At 45.5% G+C, this 25,997-nt stretch overlaps 1 protein-coding gene across 1 annotated transcript in view; it reads right to left on the reverse strand.

The window, feature by feature from the left end:
• The window catches only part of Sbspon (somatomedin B and thrombospondin type 1 domain containing), a 33,688-nt gene extending 14,810 nt beyond the window's left edge, over positions 1 to 18,878 (reverse strand). The window contains exons 1-2 of the mRNA XM_028864613.2: positions 18,586 to 18,878; positions 2,868 to 3,062 (exon numbers count right to left, since the gene is read on the reverse strand). Of these exons, the coding sequence (XP_028720446.1) occupies positions 2,868 to 3,062; positions 18,586 to 18,799 (409 nt within the window). The 5' untranslated portion in view covers positions 18,800 to 18,878. The remainder of the gene's footprint in view (positions 1 to 2,867; positions 3,063 to 18,585) is intronic.
• Between the last annotated feature and the right edge of the window lie 7,119 nt (positions 18,879 to 25,997).

Consider the following 25,997-nt stretch of genomic DNA (forward strand, 5'->3'; position numbering starts at 1 on the left):
GAGATTGGGGACAATGTGGATGAGGATGTCAGAGGAGGAACATCTGGAGCTGCTGGACAAAGGAACAGGTATCTCCAGGCAGAAAAGGGACTATCCAGGGGTCTGAGTACGGGCCAGGTTTTCCTGGAGGCACACTTTCCCTTGGATATACAATAATCACACTTCCTGGTGCTCAACGCTTGTGCTCCATCTCCTTTTCTTAACTTTCCTGCCACACTGTCTTTCCTAAAGAGACTCAGGACTGGGAAGTGGTATGCATAGCCTGGGTGTTGAAGAAATCCTTCTAGCAGCCAAATACTATGACTAGGTAGAGCAGATGGCTTTCCTGCTAAGTGGACTCTGGGTCCTAAGAGCCACCAAAGACCAGTAGTCAAATGCAACCACCCTGTGGGACACGTTGTGCTGTGTTTCTGCAGAGGGCCTGGACTGAGCAGGAACTATGCCCTAGGTTGCTTCTGCGAGCAGTCCCTTTGGAACTGCATAGGATTTCTCCCAGAGCTTAATGTGGCTGCTCCATCAGAGGCCTCCACTACGATCCTTCGCCATCACAGATGTGATCATGATGGTCCCTATAGAGAACACCTCAGCAGCGTTCCTAGGCTCTTCGGGAAAAGGCAAAAATCTAAATATAGAGTCCTCTCTAGCCCAAAAGCCGGCACCAACCCCCAAAATTTCTCACATTCAAAACAAGGGCTTGGGGGGGATAACTCAGTAAGTGAAGTGCTTGAGGACTTGAGTTGATCCCCCAAAGCCCCATAAAAACAGCCAGACATGGGGGGCAGGGGCTGTACTTGGGATCCCAGCACTGGGGAAGCATAGAGAGGCTGACCCCTGAAGCCACTGGCTAGCCAGCCTAATTTAACTGGTCAGTTCCATGCCAGTGAGAGGTCTTACTGAAGAAAAAAAAAAAGAAAGAAAGAAAAAGAAAAAGAAAAAGAAAGCTATCTAGGGAATGACCTCTGAGGTTGACCTTTGACCTTCACAAGCATGCATACATGTGCACCTGAACACATGCATGCACACCCCTTAAACAGTCAAACAAGCAGCGTTTTAGTCTTTTAGGGCTGGCTTGCTTGCCTACCTGTGGCATTACACCCAGTGTCCTCTGGCCATTGACGAGACAGAGCCTTATGTTGTAGACTCCGGGCTGCCACTGCCCTTCATACTTCCCGAGTCCAGGGGCACCTCAGCATGTCGTGGAGTTCTGTCAGGAAGAGCACTCCCCGGTCCCTCTACTTTGGGCGTTACTGCGCCCTCCTCCCCTCTAGATCGCAGCCCGCCCTTCCAGAACAATGTGAGCAGTGCTGGGAGGATTCCCCATCACACTGTGCTCAAGCACTGCCCATTCAGATTTCTCCCTTGTGGTCCTGTGTTGGCCTTGGTCAGCCCCTCTCACTGCCTACAACTCACCATCAGGTTTATGCATGCTGGCCTCTCGTCTGGGCAGCTCAGGATTTCTTAGTTTCACCTCCAAGGAAACCCCTGTCCCTCAAGACTAAAGGGAATGACCACATCACTCCCACTTACAGCTCCTGGTGAGACTGATTCCTTTGTGTCAGTTGGGCAAATTACCCGGATATAAATTTCTAGGATTAATTTCCCAGAGTCATCTGATGATTATGTCCCTTCCCACTAAATTGCAATCTCTGAGACTTCGGGCCTCACATCAACTTTCCTCCCCACCATAACCCCACGTCTGGCACCAAGTTGACTCTCAGCAAATAAACACTTATATATGGGGGGAAAAAACAAAGAATGAAATTGCTTGATAAAGATCACGTTGATGGAAAATTTTCCAGGTTCTTATGAAAAACATATGGACTTTTCTACCCAGGAAAGTCAACATGTTGCCCGGCTGGAGTCAGGCCAGATCAACACATTGGTGCTGGCCTCTGTTTATTTCTTTGTGATACTCACATAGTTCCTGGTACATTAGTGAACCGGCTTCCTAGTCCCCTTCACCAGCTACTCCACACCAGATCCATCTTTCCTTTCCTTTCCTTTCTTTATTTTATTTTATCACTTTTGAGATGAGCTCTCATTATGTTGTCCAAGGTGGCCTCGAACTCTTTGACTTAATGATCTTTCTGCTTTCTGCCCTGGAGTGTCTCAGAGTCCATGTGCCTGCCACTGCACCCAGACCAACAACCTTTCCAACTGACTCACAAATCCGACCACTTCAGCCCCAGTTCAGTCATCCTGAGAGGAGAGGCCCATGTTTCAAAAGATCATTTTATCTCTGTTGAGAAACGTATGACTTTGCTTCCATTTTTCATATTTGTTAGTGTGTAAGTTAAAAGCTCTGTTTAACCGGAAATCACAATGGAAGTGAAGAGGTTACCACCGCTAGATGATTGCTATGCTGTGTGAAATATCATCACTCTGTCTGATGTCCTCTGTCACCAGCTTGATTGATGTGCTGAAAACGGTATGCATTCGTGTGAGTCCTGGAGTGGTACTCAGTGGTACTTACTGAGTTCAGTGCCCAGGAGGAGGAGAAAAGGTCAGGCAGCTGGGTGCAAACTCATGTGGTTTATTACTGAGTCCATGCAAGATGGAAAGGACCATCCCCTTAAACACACACACACACACACACACACACACACACACACACACACACACACACACACACACACACACACGAAAACCAAAAACACTGAGGGAAGCAAGGAAAAGAGAGGCACGAGTACAGCTAGCGAGTTCCCCCTTCAATAAGCATTTCCTGAGCTTCCTATCTACTTCAGGCAGACTGGTCCATCCCACTCCCTCCACTTCATGGAACTTTCCCTGCCCAGAACATGACCTTTCAGGAAGTGACTAAAAATCATCAAAAGCAACAAAGGCAGCAGCCATGAAAACACCAGTACCAAAGGAGTGCCCGCAGTCCTGGCCCTGCGATGAGGAGTACTCCAGGCAGCCGGCTCTCTCTTCCAGGGGTGGGCAGGGTGCCCCTCCGTTCAGCGGCTCCTGCTGCACTGAACGCCTGCGCACACGTGTGGTGGGCTGGCACTGACCGGCACAGCCGCTCCAGGGACTCCATTCTCCCACGAAGCAAGGGCGAGCTGGAAAACAGAAAGAGAGCGCGCTCACCTGAGTAAACCCAGCCTGTCAGGTTGTTCCTGCCCACGCAAACGGCAGAGTCTGTCTAGCTTGTGTAAACTTCATAAACTCAGCCATGACCCGTATCTGGGAGCACAGCAAGTCCCAGAGACATGAACTCTACCCACCCTGATGGCTAACTGATAATCAGGTACTTCTGAGGAGGTCCAGGATCCTCAGGGTTGGCCAGGAACGCATCCCAGGCAAATTGCTACAGGCTTACAAAACTTTCTCTCTCTTCTCTTCTCTTCTCTTCTCTTCTCTTCTCTTCTCTTCTCTTCTCTTCTCTTCTCTTCTCTTCTCTTCTCTTCTCTTCTTCTTCTTCTTCTTTTCTCTCTCTCTCTCTCTCTCTCTCTCTCTCTCTCTCTCTCTCTCTCTCTCTCTCTCTTTCTTTTTTGTCCTTAATAGTAACCTTTATCCCTACCCCTGATCATAACATGAGTTTCATTCCGGATTATATTTTCATCTGTACATATTTGTGGAAGACAATGTGCTATTTCAATATATGTATACAATGTGTAATGGCCAGAGTAGTCATTGGTAAATCAACTTTCAAACTAATAGCCATTCTGGTTAACAGCCACAATCACCCATCGGTGCTACATAACATTAGGAGTTATTTCTCCTAACTGTATCACTATACCTGTAGCCACCCTTTCTCCATCCCTTCTTCCTCCCTCCCCAGAACATTATTAACAGTCATATACATTCACTGTAGAAAACAGGGAAATAATTATAAAAACAAGAAATGTACCTTACCTACCAATAATCCCAGTACTTACTGGCCAGTCCTTGTAGAAAATGTAATGACAACAATAATGTGACTCAACAGTAATAAAAACAAAATAGACACACAGAGCTGCGGGATAGAAAAAGGACCCTGCTGTACGGCCACCTCACTACAGCCACCTGGTTTTTTTTTTTTTTTTTTTTTTTTTTTTTTTTTTTTTTTTTTTTTTAACAAAGGCAAAAGTACACATTGGAGAAAAGATAACTGCCAGGTCCAAAAGCTCCTCCTCCCCCCCCCCCAAAAAAATGGCAGTGCTGGTGACAGTGTTCTAACCAGAAGGACTCTGGATGGGTAAACAGAAGGGGTGTTATTGGGTAAACAAGCCTAAATGTTTCTGTTCACCAGGAACCACCCATAACCTTCCCCCAAAGGTCAACCGCCCCTGGCAAGGGCACCCAGTCCTGGATCAATTACGACAGGCTGTGTCAGCGCAGATCCCCACCCTGCTGGCTGTCACACAAAATCTGCTTGCATTGCCACCATTTTGCTCTGTAAATGATTCTGGAAAAATTAGATATCTCCATACAGAAGTATGAAACCAGATCCTTATCTCTCATCCTGAATAAAAATCAATTCCAAGAGGACCAAAGACCTCAGTGGTGTCCCTGAAACTCTGAAACTGCTACAAGACAAAGTAGTGAGTATGTCCAAAAATATGGGCACACACAAGAACTTTCTGAATAGGACTCCAGGAAACAAGGCCAAAACTTGACAAAGTGAGATCTCACGACATTTAAGAACTTCTGTACTGCAAAAGAAACTGTTAACGGAGCGAAGAGGCAGGCTACAAAACAGGAGACAATCTTTGCCAACGATACTTCTGACAGAACTTCTGCCTAGAAAACTAAACATCAAGATAACAAACAACAGCACTAGAAACGGTCCATGCACAATCCACCAACGCTAGGAAGGGTCCATGCACCCTTCGCCTTCATTAGAAAAATCCACCATTGCTAGGAATGGTCCATGCACGATCCACCATCACTAGGAACGGTCCATTTGCCTTCATTAGAACAATCCACCATTGCTAGGAATGGTCCATGCACGATCCGCCCTCATTAAGAACAATCCACCATCGCTAGGAATGGTCCATGCACCATCTGCCCTCATTAGGAGTCAGAGGAGATGAAAGACGAATTTGTTTTCATCAGCCAGCTTTCCTCTGCCTTTCTATCCCCTTCCCCCCATTTTGTTTACCTTTGCACAACCACCCCAATTAAATAATGATCTGGATCTTGGGCAAAATAAATAAATAAAGTGGTTTCTAAAATTGAAGAGTTCTCGAAAGAAGCACAAATAACGAATAAATACTTTTAAAAGTGTTCAGCATACTCAGCTGCCAGGGAAATGCAAATTAAAAATACTTTGAGATTTCATCATACCCCAGTAAGAATGGCTGCTATCAAGGAAACAAATGACTGCGCTTGCTGGCAAGATTTCAGGGGCAGGGCAGCCCTTATCACTGTTGTCACTCAGGGTAAACGGGTAGAGCCACTATGGAAATCAGTGTGGAGGTTCCTTCAAAAGTCTAAAAATAGAACGGCCCTTTTATCCAGCTGCACCACTCCGGGCTTCCTCCAGTTCCTAAGCTAGAGCACACATTCCCTCTGGACCTCTCTCTTGTTTTGTTTTGTTAAAACAGAGTCTCTCTACATAGCCCTGGCTGTCTTGGAACTTACTTTGCAAACAAAGCTGGCCCCGAACCCACAGAGATCTGCCTGCCTCTGCCTCCCAAGCACTCTGATTAAAGGCATGTGCCACCACACTGCCGGCCCCTACCTGAGCCTCTGTAATCACAGCATTATAGATGTGTCCCTGAGCTAGATGCCAAAACTTTCTTCTTTACAAACAAGACCCCCTTTCTCTATTGCTCTCATACTCAAGTCCGTAGTCCTTTTTACATATAATCCCTCTTTCTTTTGAAAGCTTCTGACCCTTCACACATGACAACTTCTTTGTCTCCCAGTGTATGCTAGCTGAGAAGTCATGGTTTGGGGAGGACATATTTGGTAACACACATCTTATCCCTAGTATGAAAAGTGCACACACTCCAAAGTTCAACATTTTTTATACTATGTTAAAGCATCCTCCGTTTGCTATCTAAAATCCCATTGGTGTCCCAGGTCAACCACCTTCAGGCACAAGATGAGCGGTGTGGGTCTTCACTCCCGTATCCACCACAGACAGACCCTTTGGAAAATCAGAAACATGTCGTCACTTCTTGTTCTGCTCATCTCTGATGACCCCTCTCCATTTGAACAATGTATCTAAATGAGGAAACTCCATAGACGCCATATATTGATGGCCTCGTCATTGTGACTTAGATATTGAGCAATCTGTGGACCATTTAAAATTGTATTCAAGTCCTTTGCCATTTTTGAATTGAGTTTTTAGCTTTCTGCTGTCACGGAGTTGTAGATGAACAGTAACTCCTCGTCAAATTGATCATTTTCACATATTTTCCTCTATCCCTGTGGTCTATCTTTTTTCTTTCTTGATGGTGTCTTTTCATGCAAAGAGAGAAAATGGTTTTATAATCCAGTGAAGATGGACTCACCTATTTTTGTTGCTGCTGTGGCCTGTGCTTTGGGTTCAGTACTGGGGTGTATTTTGACATGCAACTTCAACATCCTGAAAATTTTCCCAATGATTTCTCCTACAAGTTTACAGCTTGTTAGGTCTTTTAGTATTTGTCTGTGGAAATAAACATCCATCTTTGTTCATTTGCATGTGGATATCCAATTTTCCCAGCACCACTTGAAGAGATCATCCTTTCTCCTTCTCATCACCTTAGCATACTGGTCAAAAGTTCATTGACTAGTAGCCAGGTGTGGTGGCACACACCTACCATCCCAGCACTTGAAGGCTGAAGCAGGGGGATTGAGAATTCCTGGTCATTCTTGGGTAGATAGGTAGAAACCGCTGAAACAAGTTTCACTATCTAGTGGTGTGGGTATGGTCAAACGGAGCAGCCTAGATCATGTGAATCTAGGAATCAGAGAGAGCAACTCTCCTGAAGTCCCTCTGAAGAGACTCCCAATCTGGTAACTGGTTATGAAGGCTGCCTCTGCCCTTCATTCTTTCTTTACCTCCCTTCCTCCCAGACTTCCTCAGTCTAGCTGGTCCTTCCATGTGTTGAACTTGAACAGCACTTAATATGTGAATTTTATAATGCATTTATTTCAAATTTTAAATTTTGAACAATACCATAACACAAAACTTGGTGTGTTATTATCTTGGAATTTAGTAATGTGGTCTTGAGTTCAACTTTAGTCGAATATTAAGAGATGACACTGTAGGGTATTTTCTGATAGAATTTAGCCTCTCAAGAATTCTTTGGATCTGTGTCTCATGCCCAGCATTTGTTTGATTGGTTTGGTACTATGATTGAAGTCTTCAGGAGTCACAGAATCACTGTGTCAACTAAAGTGTTTTTTGTTGTTGTTGTTGTTGTTGTTTTGTTTGTTTTTTTTTTTTGTCTAAGATTTGTCCTTGTCAAAAAAGTTATTTGCTATTTTTCCAACCTGACTTTCAAATAAATCCCCATAAAGAGCTGAGTGCCAGGGCGGACCTGTAGTCTCAGATACTTAAGGGCTGAGACAGCAGAATCACTTGAGCTCAGGAATTCATCCATAGCCTGGGCAGAGTTGATTGCAGTCCATCTCAAAAGTAAATAAATAGATATATAAAATAAAAGTCTCATAAAGACACACAGAAGTTCTAGGTTCCAAGACCATGTCTCCATAGCTTCATTCTAAGACAAAAAATGGAAGAGGAGTTGAAATATAATTATATGAATAAAAATGTGTTCCTTATGATTTTGTGCTAGAAGATTAGTCTGGGATATTTATTTGTCTTCCACAGGAAGTTCTAATCTTGATTCTCTTGTGAACTTTTGATTGAGTTGGAATTCACTGTAGACCACAAGAGATCATTGGTCCCAGAGATTAGAAGTACAGGAACTTCTGACAGATTTATTACAGGTCATATATTAGAGTTGCATGACATGCACTTCCTTCTGAACTATTTCATTAACAGCCCTGCCCCTTTCCCACTAAACTTATCTTTACAGACAACATGCTAGAATATTCTTTCTTCACATCTGCTTTTACCAGCTGCTAGTGGGGTCTGTCACTGTGTTACCTGATAAGATGATACATGATGGCCCTGGACTCCATGCTGGTCAACTGCTTAACAGCTAGGACTTGATGACATCACCCCATTCCCTTTTGAGGAAGGAAGCCTAGATTTAATGGGTACAGGAAATTTGGTGACGTCTTTCTCTTCTTTGTTTAAACTCAACCCAATATTCAGGTTGGGTTTCTCCAGAAGCAGCCTGTAGGGTGTGGACTTGAATGCAAGGCCTTGATTTGGAAAGTTGAGTCCACCAAACACCATGAGGGAGCAGAGGAGAACAGACACAGAATACACATCTATGTTCCTACTGTTGGCCCAGCACACCTCTGGCTCTCTCCTCACTGGAGAGTGAAGGTGATGGATGTCCAGAGAGTGAGGAACAATGCAGTTCTTCTTACGGTTAGTTGGCCCCAGATATCCCTACCTCCAGGCATAGAATGACCAAGAACAGAAAAGTAGTTATACTGGACACAAGGATAAGGTACATTTTTACATGTTCTGATAGGGACAGCCAGTCATATCCAAGTTCAATTGCATTACTGTTTGGTTTTTGTTGTTGTTGTTGTTTTAAGACAGGGTCTCACCATTCAGTCCCAGCTTGCCTGGGATTCGTTATGCAGACCATGCTGTTCTTAAACTCTCAGAGATTTGTCCATGTGCTGAGATTAAAGGTGTGGGTTGCCACATCTGGTTTCTCTTTTTTTTTTTTTGTTTGTTTTGTTTTTTGCTTTTTGTTTTTTGTTGTTGTTTGGTTTTTGTTGGAGGAAGTTTAGTTTCTCTCCCTCCCTCCCTCTCTCTTTGCTTTTTTTGAGAGTTTCTTTGTGCAACAGCCCTGGCTGTCCTGGAACTCACTCTGTAGACCAGGCTGGCCTCGAACTCACAGAGGAGGTTTAAGTTTCTTTTCTGTGGCTGTGATAGAATACCATGACCAAAAGCAAGTTAAAGAAGAAAGGATTTATTTGGCTTATGGTTTCCAACTTAGAGAGTCCATCATGGCAGGAAGGCGTGGCACAGCTGCTGAAAGACCACATCTCAACTGTACACAGCAAACAGGGACCACGTCTCGACAATACACAGCAAACAAAGACCACATCTCAACCATACACAGCAACAGGGACCGCATCTCGACAACACACAGCTAACAGGGGCCACGTCTCAACTGCACACAGCAAACAGGGGCCACGTCTCAACCCACACAGCAAACAGGGGCCACGTCTCAACTGCACACAGCAACAGGGACCACATCTCAACCCACACAGCAAACAGGGGCCACGTCTCGACAACACACAGCAAACAGAGACCACGTCTCAACCGTACACAGCAACAGGGACCTTGTCTCGGCAACACACAGCAAACAGGGGCCATGTCTCAACTGCACACAGCAACAGGGACCTCGTCTCGGCAACACACAGCTAACAGGGGCCACGTCTCGACAACACACAGCAAACAGGGGCCACATCTCAACTGCACACAGCAACAGGGACCGCGTCTCGACCGCACCCAGCAAACAGAGATGGAGCAAGAAGATAGGTGGAACTGTAAACCTCCAATGCCTATCCCCAGTAAAAGTTTCTCCAGCAAGGCTCCTCCACATCCTTAAGCTTCTATAACCTCTTCCAAACAGTGTCTCAAATACACAAGCCTATTGGGGACACTTCTGTTCAAGCCACCCTCATTTCATGTGAGATGAAATCCAAACTCCTCACCGCACGCACGCACGCACGCACGCACGCACCCAGCTTTAACTACACTGCCTCTTAATTCCCTGAGCACAGCAAGCCTCTAGGGCCTCTACCCACATTTTCACTTGGTTTTGAATTTCTTCCTGTCTTGAGTATGGCTAAGCACTGCTCATCCTGAAGTCTCGGAAAAAAACTGGTTCCCCTTTAGAGTCCTTTTCTCTCTGTGTCTTAAAGTTCAGGAGATCTGGCCCCTGCTGGCAACCATGAGTTTTAATCCTTTCTAGTCCGTTTACTTCTCTTGACAGTACCTCTGTTAGGGAATATTTGAGCACACTGTGAAATACAAGTTTACGTTTGTGTTAATTAAATAAAATTAACCTAGGATCAGGAGGCTAGGTTAGTAACTAGTTGACAGAAAGCAATCGTAGAGCATCAGAGGGCACCTGGTAGAGATGAAGAGACACACCAGAAGTAGTAGGGAGGGATTTTGAGTGGCACTTTTTTTTTTTTTTTTTTTTTTGGCAGAATGGTGTGCTTTTGGGGGACGCCAGCAATGAGAGAAGGTCAGCTAGTTGCTACTCAACCTCTCTGAGCTCGCAGGTTTCCACCCCAGCTTTTGAATCTTGAGTCTTATCCATAAATAGAATGGTAAAGATTTAGTTAAAGCTACTTTTAGCAGCAATGACAGAGCCAGTGCCTGCAGGAAGAGAATTTCTGCCAGGCTGTAGCCTGAGCGGCCCGGCCACTGCCAGAGAAGCAGGCCAGTAAGGGCAGAGTTGCAGCTGCTGGCTGAAATAGCAGTAGATTAAAGTGAGACGCTGTGCAGAGGATAAAACAACACAACTCATCTTGAAAATAACGAGATCCTTCCATTTTTATCATCTGTGGCTTGAAATGATATTCCCTTTTACTTGATCCCAATTTTCCTGACTTGGAGGTTTCAGCATATAGTGAAAAATGTTTCCTGCCTGTGCCCCTCATGGTCTTTCTCTTTCTGTATGTCTCCTGCCTGCTCAGTGTGGACTTTTCCCATGGAGTACCCAGTTCTGGGTCTGTCTTTCTGTGGAGAAGACACCTCCCATCTTGGGTTACCATGGTCTTTCTCTAAGTTAACCATAGCTCTTTGAGTCATGCCAAATGACTGTTCTTGGTCTCTAGGTTTCTGTGGTGATATTTTGTGTACAATCTAACAAATAAAGCTTGCCTGAAGATCAGAGAAGCAGAGCAGACACTAGTTAGCCGTAGAGGCCAGGCAGTGGTGGCACATACTTTAATCCCAGCACTTGGGATCTCATGCCTTTGCTCACAGTACTTGGTAGGCACACACACCTTTAATCCCAGCACTAGGGAAGTTGAGACAGGAAGTGATATGGCTGGGCACGGAAAGGAATATAAGGTGGGAGGAGACAGGAGCTTGGTCCTTGTCAGCTGAGGATTCCTGAAGGTAAGAAGTCTTTCTAGTGACTGCTGCTCTGCTTCTCTGATCTTTAAGTTGATATCTGACTCTGAGTTTTATTAATAAGACCAGTTAGGATTAATTCTATAGGCTCCCAAAGGAATTTTTTTTTAACTTGTTGTTTGGTTGGTTATGTTTTGAGACAAGGACTCATTGTACAGTCAAGATGACCTCAAACTCATCATCTTGCTCAAACTGGTCTAAAATGGAAATCCTCCTCCTTCAGCTTCCTGAGTGCTAGGATTACAAGTATGAACCACCAAGATGTCTTCAAAATTAATTTAATTTTTTTCCCCAGTGAGGTGTTTAGTATATGTCTGTGATTCCAGCACTTTGGAGTTGGCGGTAGAAAGGTCAGAAGTTTATGGGCAACCTTCAGGTACACAGTGAATTCAAAGCCATCATGGGCTACATGACATCCTATCTCAAAAAAAAAAAAAAAAAAACTAATGTTTTTCCTGATGATGCTCTCTCAAGGAAGCACACACCACCACCACATCACAAAGCAAACTGCCAGCGAGAGGAGAGTCCTTCATTTCATCATTACCCCTGAGGTCTTTCTCTGGTGCAGCATCTTGATCTCGTCCTTAGGTAGCACCCTCGCCTGGGTTCATCGCGCAGACACGGCACTCCTCTGTCACCCACCCTGCCTGCTGGCTCTCCGCCATCTGAAAGTCAAAGGCTTGTGCTTCCTTCCTCACGTCAAGTTCAGATATCCTAATATCCCAGTGGAATACTCTCCCTGCACACATTGCAGCAGTACCATATTTGTTCGCAGCTACAGCACACACGGGCAGGCACATCTCGTGGTGTTTTATATGCCTGCCATCTTCCTTTTCCTTTCTAGGCATGTACATGCCTTTCTGGGCAGTCTTATCAAAGCCTTTCTGAGACTGGGATGAAACCGCATTGCCCAGGGGACTGTTGGTACCTCAAAAAAAAAAACAAAAAACAAAAAACAAAAAACTCAGTTTCTGTTGTTCTGTTTTGTTTTTTCCTCTCCTAATAAGTGTCGTTTTCCTCAACCGGCTTTAAAAAGGTCTTTTGAGACATCAGGTGGATTGTTTATAAAACTGTAGCAAAACAATGGAATGAGCTACTTTGTTAAACAAGCAGGATTTTAGAGATCCTGTACACCCAAGTGGGGGAAAAGAGAATACAAACAAGAAAGATAAAGATGTCTTCTTCTGGGTAGCATTTCTAGGAGAACGGCATTCTTGTATGTACTTCCGGCCCCCCACCTTTTCCGCAATGCTGGGGAACACACCCAGAGCCTCATACACACACACTAGGGCAGGGCTCTGACACCAAGCTACATCTACAGTCCTACAGTACATCTCCAGAAATAGATTTCCATTTCTGTACTTTCCAAATTCCTCTCAACAGATACATATTCTACAGTCTAGGAAAAAAATCCTTTCTTTTTTGGTCTCTGTCTGTCTGTCTGTCTGTCTGTCTCTCTCTCTCTCTCTCTCTCTCTCTCTCTCTCTCTCTGTGTGTGTGTGTGTGTGTGTGTGTGTGTGTGTGTAAGTGTGTTAGCACAGAGAGAGACACAGACAGGAGGTCTCACTATGTATCTCTGGCTGGTCTTGAGTTTGCTATATAGAACAGACAGGCCTCGTACAGAGATCAGCTTGCCCCTGCCTCCCAGTGCTGGGACTAAAGGCCTGCATCACGGTGCCTGTCAGGAACAGTTATAAAAGAAATAGGAATATGCTCCAATAGCAGTACTTTGTGAAGCCATGGCTAACACCCAGGTGTGCTGACCACACTCACTCTCTTGAGACAGTGAATTGGATCATCATGTGAACATGAAGAGAGCTTTGTGTGGCTGAGTTGTAGAGCCTGTTCTTAGCATGGATGGAATTGGGGGTTCAGCCTCAGCACCGGAATTGAGGCTGATGAATGTAGAGGAATAACAAATATCAGGACACAGAACCCCACAAAGAGCACAGAGTGAGCTGCCAGGACACTCACACTCCACCTGGGTCTGTTTGGGTCTCACCCTGCCAAGTACTCAGCTTCCCGGAAACTCTTACTTTTTAGAGGCAGCACAACAGAACGTTTAAAAGCTGTGGGCTCTGGAACTAGACTTTGTGGGTTCAAATCCTGCTTCATCACCCGTGAGTGGTGGTCCCTCGGACAGTTATCCAACCTTTCTATGCTATCTTGTTTGTTAAATGAGACGAAATGAAGCGTAACTTTCAGCAGGTTGTGATGCCAGTAGGGAGACCATAGCCGTAAAGTAGTTGTGCTGGGGGTAGGAGTGTGTGTGTGTGTGTGTGTGTGTGTGTGTGTGTGTGTGTGTGTGGTGCTGACCCAGGGTAAATGCCACCTGGGTGTTAACAACATCCCCCTCCTTGACTCTAGGCCACCACTGCTAAATCCAGACAACATCTCAGACTGTGCTGTCTCTTGTAAAGCTCCGGCTTTCTCAGTCTTCGTGATCTGAGCCATCCTTCTTCTTGACTGGATGGAAGCCCATGTTTGTATGCACAGTGTCCCTTTTCCCACTGGATTTCGGGCAGTTTGTTTTCTGGACTTCCTGGAGATCCAGGAGAAGACACAGGGGCTACTCAGTTTTTGCCCTGTCCTACAGGAGTTACTAATTGCTATGCATCTCTCTACCTTTTCCCTAGCTTGCTGGGAAGGATGCAATACAGCCCTCTGTTTCTGTGGTCTTAGCATGAAGTCCGTAGGAACCTGAGTTAGCAACTTGGGAGTGGTACTGGGCAAACAGCACTTCCACTAAGTTATTCCAGGTGGAGTGTGTGGGGACTGGGTCTGTCTGCTCTCCTGCTGGTTTAGATATGTCCAATGGAGATTGTTTTGCTTTGCTGGTGGTTTTGGGTTTTTTGTTTGTTTGTTTTTCGTTTCATTTTGCTTTGTTTTGGGGTGGGTGCAGGGTTTCTCTGTGTAGCCCTGTCTGTCCTGGAACTCGCTCTGTAGACCAGGCTGGGCTCAAACTCGGAGATCCACCTGCCTCTGCCTCCCAAGTGCTGGGATCAAAGGCGTGTATCATCACCACCTGGCAACTGTTTTGTTTTTTTGTTTGTTTTTTTTATTTTTTTTTTACTTATTTTTTCTTTGTAGGAAATAAAGAGACTTATGATATATTATTGGTATTAAACCCATACCATCACCAAAATGCTACCTTTTGAAATAATTCATCTCAGTATGGCTTTCTTTGGCAACTCAGTAATTCTATAGGTGCAATAACATTTTTATTTTATTTTACTTTGCCCAGTAAAGATGTTTCTTTCATCTAAGGGTCTCCAGGGTTAAAATAGTTTTAATTTTTACATAAGAGGAAAAAGAAACCTTTCAACTTTGAAAAATAAAACATTTCAACTTAGATAAAGAAATGCCAATATTCCATCTCTTTGTGACACCTCCCCCAAATGTGATACCAGGATGGAGGAATCAGGATGCTTAGTCATACTGATGCAGTTACACTTTTCATCACCTTGGACACACTGTCAGACCAAAGGGCTTCAGAAAGCAAGGGTAGGGAACATAACTTTGGGCAGGAAGAGGTTAGATGGTTCTGAGTACTGAGGAACTTGGGACTCTAGGCTACTGGAATTTGCTGTATTCAGGAATGTGTATGGAGTCACCAGAAATTCCATGAAAAGAGATGGCTGGCAGCAACCTGAGGTCAGAAAGCCCTGTGTTTCCAGCCTTCGCTCTCCCCTCATTCAGTGAACTTGGGTGATGGGGGTCCTTGCATACCTCAGCTTTGGCATTTGTAAAATGGTAACACAGGGTAGCCACATTTTTTTCAACATTCCTGAGTCGGATGAGTTTCAGCCTTTAGGACTTCTCTGATCTTACGTAGATGTACGTAAGATAAACCTCAACACATATACTTTATTTGGGTGTCTTCTCGCCCCAGGGTCTGGGGTAGATTTTTACAAAAAAAGAAAAATAAATTGTGGTGCTGGTGATCAAACTTGAGACCTGCTCATACTAGGCAAGTGCTCTACCTTCAAATGACACCCAGGGAATGTAATTTTGAAAGAATTTACTCACATTGGTCTCAGATTTATTCTGTGGACTAGGTAGGCCTTGGATTTCTGATCCTCCTGCTTCAGCCTCCTGCGTGCTGGAGGATTTCAGTGTTTGCCACCATGTCTGGGTAGACACGTGACTCAAGATTAACAATTAGAAATAAGTATGCTATGTACTCCTGAAATCAGTGTAGAAATGTTTAATTAACTGAAATATCCAGTAGTGCCCAGTGTAGCCAAGAGCTGATGATGGGCTAGCTGGATACCTAAGAGCCTGCCGCATACCAAGTTCTGGGCTTCTTAGGTATTACCTTCGAGTAACCACTTGCCAGTCCCCTGTCGTAGTCTTGCCGTTTTCCTTTTACACATGAGATACTTTGAGATCCAAGAGACAGGCATACACTCTCCAAAGTCGTAAGGCCAGTAGATGGCAGGGTAAAGGTTAAACCCAGGATTCTTTGAGTCTAAGCACAAAATCATGGCATTATGACTCTTTCAGATGGGAAGAGATCACCAGTAAATAATAAATACTTGGAGGGAAAATTCCTGAGAATAGAGGCATTCTGCCAAAGAGTTGCTCTCACAGGCAGTTTCAAGCAGCAAATTTAGCTCTGGCCAGTGGAGGCAGGCCCAACAATCCTGACCTACTGTAAGTCGGCTTGCCCAGGGCTGAGGAGGCTGGGCCTCTCAGCTCCACCCTGCCCTTGGCTCTCATCCTTAGCTGTAATGCATCAGCAGGCTCAGTCTCACCAAGTGGCCAGCTTCCAATGGCCTCTATTTCCTCCTTCTCTTCACAAGAAACTTCAGACTAGAGCATGTACCAGCAAGTGGCCTTGCTGGTCTCAAGTCAGCTTTTCTTTAGTCTGCAAGTCCTCTGTTGACCCCTAGGGAAGTGCATTTAGGACTCTTGGATGGGCTTTGGAATTCCACCACACACCATTCCCTTTGCTGGTGTTAGTTCCTCCATTTCTGTGATTTGCTTTAGAGTTCTTCACAAGATGGTAAACTCACTTAATCTCCTGAATTTATCTAATAAACCCCAGTCCCAAATAATTGATTTTACTATTTCTACATCCCAGGCTAAAACAAGGGTGTTTCATTTCTTTGTGGCCACATAAAGGCGGGGCAGCTGTGGGTTGGGAAGTGAATCAGCCTAGCACTGCCAGGTCTCTTAGAAACCAATTACTGCCAGGTGTGGAAACACACACCTTTAACCCAGCACTTGGGAGGCAGAGGCAAGAAGATCTCTGTGAGTTTGAGGCCAGCCTCTTTTACATAGGAAGTTCTAGGACAGCAGGAACTACATAGAGAGACCCTGCCTCAAAAACCAAAGGAAAGAAGTAAAGAAGGGAATTCCTCTCACTATGCTCCCTCTGCTCCCCATCCCTCTGGAGATCCTGATCTCTATATCCGGTTGTGTCCACACTCGGCCATGTTCACTCTGTTAGCTTTAGGGCCTGGCAGAGGCTTCCTGATCCCCACAGGCAACTGGGCAGAGATGCCATGAGGCTTCCTACAGGTCTTCTAAGTGTTTCTTCCAGACTGTCTTCCAGATTACCTTGAAATTGTCCCCTCCTGCCACCTAATTTCACTGTCCAGGATCTCAGTTATCCACTGTTTGAAAGTAGTAAGTGGAAAATTCTGGAAACAATAAAGTTTCCCTTGTATGTAGTTCCAAATAATGTGAGGAAATCTCACACTGCTCTGTTACTGTGTTTCAGAACATGACTCATCCCTCAGAACATGACTCATCCCTTTGTCCGTCACGTTAATGCTGTGCACACTACCTGCCCGTCAGCCACGCCAGTTATCAGATCCACTGTGGCAGTTAATATCACCACAATTAATTAATAATGAGCCTTTATTTCACTTAAATAGAGCCACGAAGTGCAAAAGTAAAAATACCAAAGAAGTGTTAGAACACAAAACATGAACGGACAAATGAACCCTGGCACTGTATAACAGGGCACACAGAAAAAAGCAAAACAAATCAGGGTGTTAGGTATCCCTGGTCATCGTGGAAAGTGTAAGAGGGGATTTGCTCTACTGTCACGTGTGGTTTCGTGTGTGTTTCTGGGTACACAGTGACTTCCTAGGGAGTAGAGACTGCATGCATCTTCAGTGCCATCCATCTTTGTGTTTACCACAAACCTAGGCTACGGAACTCCATAATTAATACATAGGTAACCCCGCTGCGGAAGAGTGATTTGGCCAGAACCAAATTCTGGTTAGGAGGTGTTGCTGCGTTATTCGAGTAGCTGAGACACACAGTTTAAGGTGCTGTCAGGGGTGGGGACACATGGTTCAGGGTCACTACATATCCTGAGTAATTGATATTTCCAGCTTTCTTTAGTCTGAGGCAAGATGTCCTGGAACAGGGGGGAAAAACTTATGAAAAAGGGCATCCCTATTCACAAGTAAACAATTAGTTCTCAGTCAGTAAATCTTTCAGGTTTTTGGCTGTGCTTTTCCAGCATCAGACCAGTGACTGGCCTGCCTGGGGACTGACAGACTCTTAGCAAATAGGAAAGAGAGGTCTTGTCCCTTGCTGGACCCTGTGGTCCTCTCCCCAGAAGATGCTGAGGACTTGAGTGACGGAGTTCCGGTGTACAGACGTGATTAGCAATAATCACAGCTGCTTTTGTTTTCAGAACTGATTTCTCCGGCACAGTTTGTTTTTCAGGATTATGTTCCCCATTTCTTCCTTTACCTTTAAATTCAATTAAACCACTGTTGTTGACTGAACCCTACAAAGGGGTAAAGATCGGAGATGCTATGGGAAATTTAAACGAGGAAAGGCCTCACTGCAAAGGAAAGCTGGTGGATGAAAACACGACAGAGACCCGAGGCCGGGAAATCTTAAGGATAGCTCTGGAGAGCACAGAAAACCTCACGGGAAGCAGCTGTGGTCCACATTGGAGCCCACCAAGAAACACAACCTCAGACCTCTGAGAACTTTAAGTTCCCCCATCCCCACCAAGGGCAAGCTTAGCACGAAGTGGGCTAGTCACACCTGTCCTCATCACCATTTCCATCCGCAAGCTTTATCTATGAGGTTGACAGAAAAAGTGTAGGGAAGGCTGGCCCGGAGGAGACACGCCCCTGAAAACAGTCAGCGCCCTTCCTTCCAGGCCCCAGGTGACTCTCTCTATGCAGCTGGAGTTCTTGAGTCACAGAATCCATCCCTAGAGATGGCCCACAAATGTCCAAGAGGGGTGCTTCGGAGATGTTAGATGAAGAGGACTAGAAAACCTAGGGATGGAGTTGGGGGTCCTGGGACTAGGGAGGCTGAGATCGGACTGGACTAGACGCAACCAGAAGGCTCCCGGCTCCTAGCGGTCCTGCGCCCTGCCCTCTGCCTGCTGGCTGGGGTTCAGGGCTGGCGGCCCCTCCCCGGGCCCAGCCACCCACCTGGGCACGCCCTGGCGTAGTCGAAGCAGCAGTCCCCGGTGAGACGGCAGGCTTGATCGCAGAAGCACGTTCCGTAGACCCTGTCCAGTCTCCAGCCGCGGGCGAAGCAGGCTGGGTCCCGGCCAGGGCAGCAGCGCCCGGCCTCTGCGCAGCCAGCCAGGGCCCCGGGCCACAGCCGTGCCAGCGCGCACAGCACCATCCACAGGGTCCTCATGGCCAGAGCTGCTGCGGCACCTGCGACCCGACCCAGCCTGAGCCTCCGGCCAGCGCTCCGCTCCTCCGACAGCCGCAGCCCCCGCCCCTGGCCCTCCGCCCTTCCGCACCGCCCCTCGGCCGCCCTGGCTGCTCGCCCGGCGGGCTCTGGGCGGGTGGCGCTCCGGCCCAGGTGGGACGAGCCTCTCCTCCCGGCCGCCAACCCGCCCCGGACCGCCCCGGAGAGTCGCCAAGCAGGTGCTCGCACATCCCGCCCCGTCGGCCACTTTTCGAGGCACCAAACTTACGTTTGGGAGATGCGGTAGCCAGTGCGTGTTTGCACCCGAAAGCCGTTGTCAGATAAACCGCGCTCAGGTGCACCCGGGCACCCCAGCTCTGGGATTTTCCCAAACCACCGCTTCGCCAACTCTCGCAGGCTCTGTCGGGCACACAGGAGCCAGGGACATCTTTCTGCAGCATTTATAGTGGCGTTTTCTCTCCCAGGAAAATGCTACTTTGCTTCACTTAAGGGACAAATAAATGAATATGAAGGAAATGATGAAGCAGAAACTGTGCCCTGCTTTCTATGAAAGCTTACTTCTCACCAATAACGTTTTTAAAAATAATGTTCACTCTGAAGTGTTTATCTAACTTTGGAGGTTTTTATTTGTTTGCTTGCTCGCTTGTCCTTGCGGTGCTGAGGATGGAACTCAGACCCTGTCCAACACAAGGCCCTACCACTGAGCTATATCACGCCCCCAACTTAGCTCTGGCTGTCCTGGAAATTACTATGTAGATCTGACTGGCCTCGAACTCACAGAGATCCACTTGCCTCTGCCTCTCAAGTGCTGGAATTAAAGGTATATGGCTTCGCCCCCGACTTTTTATATGCGTGTTCTTTCTTTTCTCTAAATATATTAAATTTTCTATACTTTATTCTTTATTCATCGAAATTTATTCCAGAGGTCCCACTTTTCCTTTGTGATCTTAAATCATTTATTTAGTATAGTTTTTGGAAAGAAACATTTTCTATATCTGAGAACTTAAGAAACCAAATTAAATTCAGAGTCGAATTTCTTCCTTCATACACGGTCTTCTCAAAGTGGACTTTCTCATTGGAGAGAAAAGCATTGAAAGTAAAAATTTTAAACTTTACTACAAATGTGATAAAGCAATTTAATAGCCAAATATAAAAATTAGGCATGTCAGGAAATGGAAAAAATAACTACATTGTAAGGGCTGTATCTGATCAACCCTAATCTGAGATTACTTCGACCAGTGTAGAAAACAGTTTTCTTTGATTGTCCAAAGAAAATATACTCTAAAGTATTAAAAAAGAAAATCTTTCTTTGTGAGTTTATACAAATAAGTTCTCAGCATTGGAAAACTTTTTTTTATTTTCCTTTCTGGCAGGTCTCTCTTCCTTTTGCAGTTTAAAGAAATAATATGCATTTCTTTGTGTTTTTAGTTCTTGATAGTTGGGGCTAAATAGTCTTGCCAACAGATCACACCCTCTGCTCTCCCCCTGTGGCAGGTTTTATTAGCAGTTTTGTAGCAACACATTCATGTAATTTATCTTTGAGCCTTCTCTAGTCTGTCTTCTCCGTGGGACGCCTCTGGGCAGATGCTTCTGCAATGCCATAAGAACCTGGAATAGTGCCAGGAAGGTGTAAAAAGCAAACAACCCACTGACTAGTTCCTTTTCCAGAGGAAAACTGAAATGAAATGCTAACAGGAAAGCGGAGGTGAAAAGCGGAGCTGGGAGATGGCGGAGCAGAGGTTAAGAGTGCTTGCCACTCTTCAGAGGACCCAGGTCGGGTTCTCAGCACTCAGACACCCTCTTCTGGCCACAGAGGACACACACACAGACACACACACACACACACACACACACACACACACACACACACACACAGAAATAAAACAGAGAAGCAAAAAGCATAATATCAAATGCTTGCTCAAATACCACATCTTCACTCCCTTTCCCATTAGGCCCAGGCAAAAGCAAAAGTCGAAAGGAAAGAGGCTAGAAACGGGCCGGAGCTGCCGTGCGGGGTCAGAGCACTTGTCTGTCATGCATGAGGCCGTGGGTCCTACTGTCAGTGCTCAACCCCACAGCTTAGCATTCACACTGGAGATGTGAACGTCGAAAGGACTTGGGTCTGGCTTGGGTGCTGCCATCCCTGACAATCACCTCAGCATCCTCATCTTACGGGTGCAAAGTGGGTGCTAAGTATCTACTGGTGACTCCGTCCTCCCCTGCCCTACTTTCAGACTAAAGACAAGCCAAAGACAGATGTAGCTTTACTAGTGTGCAACACCCAGGAAAGCACAAAGGTTAAAGTTTTCAAAAGGAAGAAAACCACAAATAAATGATCAATACTTAAAGCAAGCAAAGAGGCTTATCTCTGGTAACACTCAAAGAAGCTCACAGCCTTGAAGGCATCAAGGTAAGCCTTCTCTAGGAAGCCACAGCCCACACACAGCAAGGAGTGGGGTAATGACATTTAAAGCAAAACTGTTCACATTCTCACTGGAAACTGCATGCAGTCAGACATAATAGTGACTGACTTTGTTCTCCATGCTGTGTTGCCGTGTGTGCAGGTGAAGGACAGAAATCACCCTGACCATCATCTGGATGAACAGGAAGTAATCAAGTGCAACTTCCTATCTGTTGTCTCTGGGGGTGATCCAAGATTGGGAAAATGACAGAGGGAAACTGAGACCTAGCTGTGCCATCAGATTTCCAGAGCACAGTAAGTGTAAGGCACCTCCACCTGTACGGTTCCATTTGATCCTCTATAACTGTGAAGCAAATATCTCCCTCTTCTAATAGCTGAGAGACGCATTAGGCAGGCAGCTAATTAGTGACTTAACAGACGGGGAACCAAACTTGCCCTTTCCAAAGCACCAAAGGTTCTTTCATAACTCACCAATTGTTGGATGGGATAGTGAAAAGAGATGGTAATGGAAAATAAAGATGGGTAACATTAGGAAGCATTGATTGAACACTGTAATTGGATATGGAAATCAAAATACCAACAATTTCCCAAGAGGCTGGAATGCATTAAAAATGTAAGTTTGGGGGCCAAGGAGATGGCTTAGCAGATAAGGCATACACTCACTGTCAGCTTCAGGCTTGCACACACACATGCATGCATGTGCACACATGTGCACACACACACCAAGGCAACAAATAAAAGGTTTGAATTTTTAGTCATGAAACTGAATAATGACTTTTATTAAAAGCAGCCAGGGTGCTATGAAAGGTATAGAAATCTCTTGAGGTTGGGTGACAAATAGAATAGTTGACACAATTTGGGGTCATTTGTCAGAGGCACGACACCTCATGGATTTCTGTGACATCGTTTATTGAATACCAGATGTCTTTGACTATAAGCTATGGGGTTTTTTTGTACTAAGACAAAACAAAAACAAACAAACAAACAAAAAACAACTTGACACCCAACTCACTATCAATTATCAATTAAATTATGATGCACACAGATTATTGGAGGGACTTTAGTTTCAGAGATGAATGTACTTTGTGTATTTTAGGTGTTAATGTCAGCCACATAGCTACCAAAGTCTCTCCATCTGAAGGCAACCACTTACTGACAAGTTTCCTTTACTGTGAAGGGTATTTGTTGTGGATGATGATGGTCTGGTTTTGGTTTTGTAATTCAAGGTTTTTGTTTTGCTTGCTTTGCGTTCTAAGAGAGTGCTTCGTTGCAGCCTAGCCAAGTCTGGAACTTACTGTGTAGCCCAGCCTGGGCTCACACTTTGGCCAGCCCTCCTGCCCAAGCCTCCCAACTGCAAGAACAATAGACATGAGCCACCACACCTGGTTTGGAAGCTTTCTAATTTCGTGGAGTCTCCACACACACACTTTTTCTAAGACATAGTTTTACCATGTAGCCATGACGGATCTGGACCTCAGTATGTAGATCGTGCCAGCTCCAAATTCCAGCTCCAAACTTGTCTTGCCTCTCAGGCCTTTGCCTACCGAATGCTGGTATCACAGGCCAGCTCCACCGTGCTGGACATAATTCTTGCTATTATTTCCCAAACTGTTGGAGTCTTTTGAAGAGCCCTTTCCTGGCTCTACACCGCAACATGCTCACCATCTCCCTCTAGCAGTTTGGTGGCTGCAAACCTCACATAAAAGTCTTTGGTCCATTTTGAATTGAATTCATTTTTGTTCAGGTTCAGAGGTCTACATCTATTTTCATTGTTCTTCACATGGCTGCTCACTTTCCCCAGCACCGGGAAAGTACAAAATGCTTCATGGATTTGTAAGTCACTCTTACACAGAGACAAATCAGTCTGCTTCATTTTGATTTTAGCACATGTGCTGCTGAAGCAAGCACTCTAGGTAATAAAGTTCAATTGGTTAACACATATATTTGGTTTTTCAAGACAGAGTTTCCCTGTGTAGCCCCGGCTGTCCTGGAACTCGCTCTGTACACCAGGCTGGCCTCGAACTCACAGAGTTCGCCTGCCTCTGCCTCCCAAGTGCTGAGATTAAAGACATGTGCCTAATATTTTTAAAGCACCGGGCCTCAAACCCAGGCCCTTGCTCTCTACCACTGAAATACATCCCTGGCCGTGGCTTTTCCTATATTATGTGTTTATTTTATGTGTGTTTGTGTCAAGCAGGGGACCTGAGTATCACAGCATGTGCATGAAGGTCACATGACAAGCGTCGTGTGGTCCCTCTTCTCTCCTTCCACCAAGAGGATCCAGAGGATTGAACTCAAGTTGTCAGGCTTGGTGGAAAGTACCCTTACCCACTAAACCATCTAGCTGCCCCCTAGCCCTTGTAGACTTTTGGAGAGAGGGTTGTTTGTTTGCTTGCTTTTTGTTTTGAATTGATACAATGTATCACTGTGTAGCTTAGGTTAGCCTGGAACTTGTCATCCCCTGCCTCTGTCTCCTGAGTACTGGACTTATATGCATGTGATACCACATCAGGCTTCTTTCTCTCTTTGTGTTCTATTGAAGTCTCTGTTGTTTGTTCATCTGTCTCTGTTTATTTCCACAAATCCCAGGGGACCGTCCCTTTGGAAAAAAAATCACTCTGATAATTCAGCTGGAAGCAAATGTCTGAGGTCTGTGGGTATCTACAGTGTAAACATGGAGAGTCGGAGGGCTCCTCCAGTAGCTGGAGATGGAGTGGGGGAGTCGGGTCACTGTTGACTCCCCCAGGCTCTGGGCCCCAGAATGACAACACTCAAGCCACAGAGTCCATGTTTGGTGTTTTCTCTGAAGAGTAATGGCATGACCTTTAGACCAGTCAGAACATCTTAGGTTTATCCTAATGACCATACATAGATTCATATGCCAGTGCCCACGTAACTCCGGAAAAACGAAGAGGAAGGCACTCAGAACACTGAACAGCAGACCCTTCAGGTAATGATCCCTAATGAAGTCAACCCCAAGGACTTGATGGCTCAGTCATAAAGTGTTTACCATGCAGGCATAAGGACCTGAATTTGGTTCCCAAGCACCCACAAAAAGACCAAGCATAGTGGTATGCATACATAATTTCAGTCCTGGGGATAGGGTGGAATTATGTCAGTCTAGCCTAACTGGTAAGCCCCACATTCAGTGAGAAACCCCAGTGGAAATGGGTAAAGGAAGACACTGATGCCAACCCTGGCCTCCACATTCATGTTCACACGCACGCACGCACGCACGCACAGTTCATACCCATCTCCACCACCCAAATCAACCATAAGTCTAACCGAAGCTCATGAAGAATTTTTCTCAGTGGGTAGGGGGTGACAAGAAGTGAGAAATGTGTTTCATTTTTACTATCCAGGTCACACAAAGGCTCATACAGTGTCTCCTGAGAAAAATGAAGAACAAGAAAGTAGAAATATTTCTAGTTGCAACTGGGTAAGTTGTTCTTGTAACCTTTTTATCATACATACTACCTCACTTGTCCTTAATAGTTCATACTGACCCACACCTCAAAATAGCTCCAGTGCCAAAGAGCAACAGTATATATCAGTCTGGAAAACGAGTTCCTTCAACTCCAAACCAACACTCCACATACATGGCAACCACAGCACCCAGGTTCCAATGGCCTTGTCCACCCACAAGATGCTCAGTAAGTAGGACTACATGGGCCTTTCGCTGGGGTTGACAGGCTGAGCAGACATTGGTGAGGTTACAGTTGGGTGAGGCTGTAAGTCTCTGTGCAGAGGGACCTCTGCTGTGAGATGCTTCTAGCAGCCTCAGACCTGTGTGCAGGTCCTCGTGAGCCCAGAAACCACGACATTTTATCAAAGCACACTATGCCTTCTTGGCCTGTCTTCTGTTAGCAGAAGTGAAATGCAGACTTGTTGGTTTGTAAAGGATAGGTACTTACTCTGCTCACAGGCCTGGGAAGTCCATGAGCAGAGCAGCATCCTCTTCTCAGCTACGCCGTAGCCTGGAGGAACACCTTAGAATGCAGCAGAGAAAGCTAGATACCTCATTTTATAACAAAGTCGTAATGGGATGCCCCATTGGTTCATTGCTCTATGAAGAAGCTCCATGATCTGAGTCCTCCCAAAGGTCGGACTTGTTAATACGCTGCATGGGAATTGTTGGGGAACACATGCAAACCAGAGCACATCCCAGGATCAGCTATCCTTCCTCTCCGGCAACAGGGGCAGATCCAAGTTTCAGCAAACGAAAGTTGTGAGACCCACAGGCCTAATTGAAATGACCGCGGCCTTTACAGAGCCAGTCTGTCAGCCCTAGTCAACACATCCAGCTCTAAAACCCTGTCAGTTAATATACACGCCGCAGTGTGGGAGCTATGAGGCCTTCATCCACTGTAAGGGCTTTACAGAAAATGAAATTCTGAAATGTGAAAAGGTGCAGCCGAACACTCATGCCAGCAAACATTGTTGACTGTGGCAAAGCCGTGGACAGCGCCAAGATTTCTCTGTGCTGCTCAGAAATGCTTTGGAATTATAAGCAAAAGCTGAAAAATACAAAGGAGAAAATCATCTGGTTGACATTAAAGAAGACGTGCAATTTTGTTCCTTTTACGGTAAAATAGCCTCTGATCCACACCAGGAATCTTTATAGCAAACTGTTCTTTCTTCCTACACGCAAACTCTGTGTCGGCAAAGGGCACAAAGCCCTAAGAGGGGGCCGAATTAGCCGGAGAGAAATGTGCCCCTTTGGGGAGAGGAATGTTCTTACTCCATTTATTTCAAACA

The sequence above is a fragment of the Peromyscus leucopus genome, chromosome 5 (assembly GCF_004664715.2).
Source record: "Peromyscus leucopus breed LL Stock chromosome 5, UCI_PerLeu_2.1, whole genome shotgun sequence".
NCBI lineage: Eukaryota > Metazoa > Chordata > Mammalia > Rodentia > Cricetidae > Peromyscus > Peromyscus leucopus.